We start from the raw sequence: 3,814 nt of genomic DNA on the forward strand, positions 1-3,814 counted from the left end.
TTTATCTAATGCAAATAGTAAACTATTATATAAATGAACTATGTGTTTCAATTAACAGGAAATAATGCTTTCATAACTTGTTCCAAATATCACTTTATAAATTAACCCATGCAATTATTTTTATGGAATAAGCTTTCCTGGAGTACTTTTAGCCTATATAGTTACCAAATTATAATTATCAAAAACTTTTAAAGAATATTACTACATGTTTCTTTAAGTAACTGTTCCTTAATTATTTATGTCTATTGTATTTGTGTCTATATGCTTATAGTCAAAACAATTTTGAATTACATATTTCAATAATAGAAAGATATTTTGATCTTGTATAAAAGAAAATTAAAATAAAAATGCATGATAGATTAGTTTCTAATACTGGCCAAGTTAAAATTACACATAACTAATTGTAGATATTCATTATTAAAATTTCTTTTCTGCTTTAGGTAAATCATGTAAATATGTTTTTTTTGTTTGGTTGGTTGGTTTTTGTATTTGTTTTTGTTTTTTGATTTTTGTTTTTCAAGACAGGGTTTCTCTGTGTAGCCCTGGCTGTCCTGGAACTCACTTTGTAGACCAGGCTGGCCTTGAACTCAAAAGTCTGCCTGCCTCCCAAGTGCTGGGATTAAAGGCGTGTGCCACCACGCCTGGCTGTAAATAAGTTTTATTACCTTTATGAAGCAGAAAATATTTTTCTAAGTACTGCTCCAAAGGCTTGTTTAACTTGCTTATTCCTCAGTGTATAAATGAATGGGTTCAACAAAGGGGCAACTGAAGTGTTGAGCACAGCTATTCCTTTGCTCAAAGTCACTCTTTCATTTGCTGAAGGCTTTATGTAGATAAGTATGCAACTCCCATAAGTGAGGGAAACAACAATCATGTGAGAAGAACAGGTGGAAAAGGCCTTTTTCTTTTGCTGAGCAGAAGGGAATTTCATAATTGTCTTGACAATGTGAGCATAAGAAAGGATCACTATTACTAATGTGACAATGAGTGTCATGAGAGCTAAGATGAAAGCCATCACTTCTAGTAACTTTGTGTCTGAGCAAGAAAGTTGTAGGAGAGGAGACACATCACAAAGGAAATGGTCAATGATATTTGAAGCACAGAAATCCAAATCAAGGCCAATAATCAGTGGTGGGAAAATAACCAGGAATCCAGTTACCCAAGAACCCAGGACAAGCTGATGACAAACGTTACTGTTCATGATAGATGCATAATGCAAGGGTTTGCAGATGGCAATATAGCGGTCATAGGACATGATAGCCAAGAAGAAAAACTCTGTGGCCCCCAAGAATATATAAAAGAATAATTGACACACACAGCCACTATAGGAAATTGTCTTTTCCTTTGTTACAATAGTGATTAAAAATCTGGGAATGCAGGTTGTTGTAAATAAAATTTCCAAGAAAGAGAAATTACGGAGGAAAAAATACATTGGTGTCTTGAGAATGGGATCTAGCAGAGTGAGGGCAATGATAGATAAATTCCCTAGCATACTCAGCAAGTAATTTAGTAAAAGAGACACAAAAATCACAGTCTGTAACTGAGGATTATCTGTCAGTCCAAGAAGGATAAATTCTATCTGTCTTGTATGGTTCTTCATTTCTCTTTGTGATATCATTCAAGTTCTAAAATAAAAAGATATATATAAATTAAAATCCACACGAGTATATGTATAGACAGTAAACAATAAATAACAGGATCCATATTCCTTAGCACAGCCCTTTCAAATATAATATGCATGGATACTAGAGATATGGTGATGACTATATAAGACTAATTTTCCAGTTAATGTAATAGAGAATTCAACTCATCATTGGAGACTGATCTGAGAAACTTGTTGTTTTTTTCGAGACAGGGTTTCTCTGTATAGCCCTGGCTATCCTGGAACTCACTTTGTAGACCAGGCTGGCCTCGAACTCAGAAATCCGCCTGCCTCTGCCTCCCGAGTGCTGGGATTAAAGGCCTGCGCCACCACCACCCGGCAGATCTGAGCAACTTGTAAGAGCTTAGGTGTTTTACTTTTTCTATTTAAATTTTGACTTAATTGTAACTAAGTATTAATCTAAGAAAATATTAAATATCTGTATTGGGAATAAAAAGAATCCATTAAATAGTATATTACTCTTTTATCTAAGGGTAATTATGTCTACAATAAATTGAAATCTATAGTTTAATTGGTAGCCTTTAATTTTCATGCTGAAGTATATGTCTTGTTACCTCTTGTAGCTTTTCTGTGAAGTTCAGACAATATCATAGAGTAATATAATCAAGAAATTAAAGTTTAAATGCAAAACAAATAATAGATAAATATAAAACTATTTAAAGAGATTATAAATATTTACAAAAATAAAACTTGAATGTCTGTATTAGATATAGGTTGTATATTATAACCTTTAGTAAAAGATAAAATGCAATCACACTATTTAAGTCTAAATAATTATTTAGATACTTTTAAAAACAATTTTATTTAGGTAATATAGTGAAAAACATCATAAATATGCAATTAATGAAAAGTGTTCAATAGTATTTCAGGAGCAGATTTCCAAAGTACTTTTTAAAAACAGTATGTTTTGTAAATGTCTGAAACTTTGATGTATTTAAGACATCCACAAGTCTGATATCCTACAAAACTGATAACTAACACTTAAAAGTAAAACATCCTCACAGTAGATTTAATCTATAGTTTCATTACATAATTAGCATAAGTCTTATCAACATTAAATATATTACATCAAAGAAAAAGATCAAATCTTGTGTTGTTAGCTCAGATATTTTCATACTAGGAAGACAAACTGTGGGTTTACTGACTGATATATCTAGTCATGATTTCAGCAAAATTGTGTCTCATTTTAATATCTTGATTAAAGTTTTATTATTACTTTCTAAAATTACTAAATTATTTTCAAGTAAACTTAAAGATAACCAAAATTTGGGAGATTCAAAATATTCTACATTGACTTTTCATGTCTTAGTAGTAACCAACAATTCTGTAATTGACTTAAAGTCTACTCAGCAGGAAGGGAGTCTACTTAATGTTTGGTACTGAAAACCTAGTCAATTACCCAGGAATGGTGAGGTTATGGATCTTAGAGGAGAATCTATTACAGCCACTTTACTAGACCCACTTTACTAGACTTGCCTGATTACCAACTGCATTAAATGTTATCCTTATTCACATAGGTAAGTGTAGCTTTCACCCATCATCACAGAAAATATTTGCAGTGGATTGAGGCCACCACAGAAAACCACACTGGTCACAATTGAGTACAACTGTACTTGCAGTGTCCAGCTCCCAATAGATACATAGAGAAGGCAACCCTTACAGGTAAGGCTCAAGGGATTTACCAGAACAGAGACAAAAACATTTTAAGATCCAGAGACCAGGAAGCTTACTTGTGTCTTATAGAAATTACAGGGAAGCTACATCAAAAATAGAGTTTTGAAGAAAGATTTAATTCATTACCTCATTCCTTGATCTTNTCTTCATTTGACACTTTTCTTTTTACAAATATATCCATCTTCTTTCTCAGCAAAACAATTTAGCATTTCTGTAATCAAACGTGGGTATCCCACTATTTTCAAAGATAGGAAAAAGATATTTGTTTTTCGACAACTGAATTTGGCAATTAGAAATTATCAATAAGTTATGCTTGCTCAAAATACATTGATCACAATCAACATTTCCAAAGGACTTTTTTTTGTTTTAATCATATACTAAAACATGTATATTTGATGCTCTTGTAAAAAGTGACTTCTAACTTTTCATGTTTGAAGACTTCTAAAAGGCCTAGGTTTTCACTAATTAGCCAACAGG

The 3,814-nt window shown here is 32.1% G+C and overlaps 1 protein-coding gene across 1 annotated transcript; it reads right to left on the reverse strand.

The window, feature by feature from the left end:
• Positions 1-667: 667 nt before the first annotated feature.
• Positions 668-1,618, reverse strand: LOC110288325 (olfactory receptor 6C70-like). Its single transcript, XM_021154703.1, has one exon. It carries the CDS (start codon positions 1,616-1,618, stop codon positions 668-670), a length of 951 nt encoding a protein of 316 aa, XP_021010362.1.
• Positions 1,619-3,814: the final 2,196 nt, after the last annotated feature.

Source organism: Mus caroli, unplaced genomic scaffold (genome assembly GCF_900094665.2).
Source record: "Mus caroli unplaced genomic scaffold, CAROLI_EIJ_v1.1 scaffold_8385_1, whole genome shotgun sequence".
NCBI classification, from domain to species: Eukaryota; Metazoa; Chordata; class Mammalia; order Rodentia; family Muridae; genus Mus; species Mus caroli.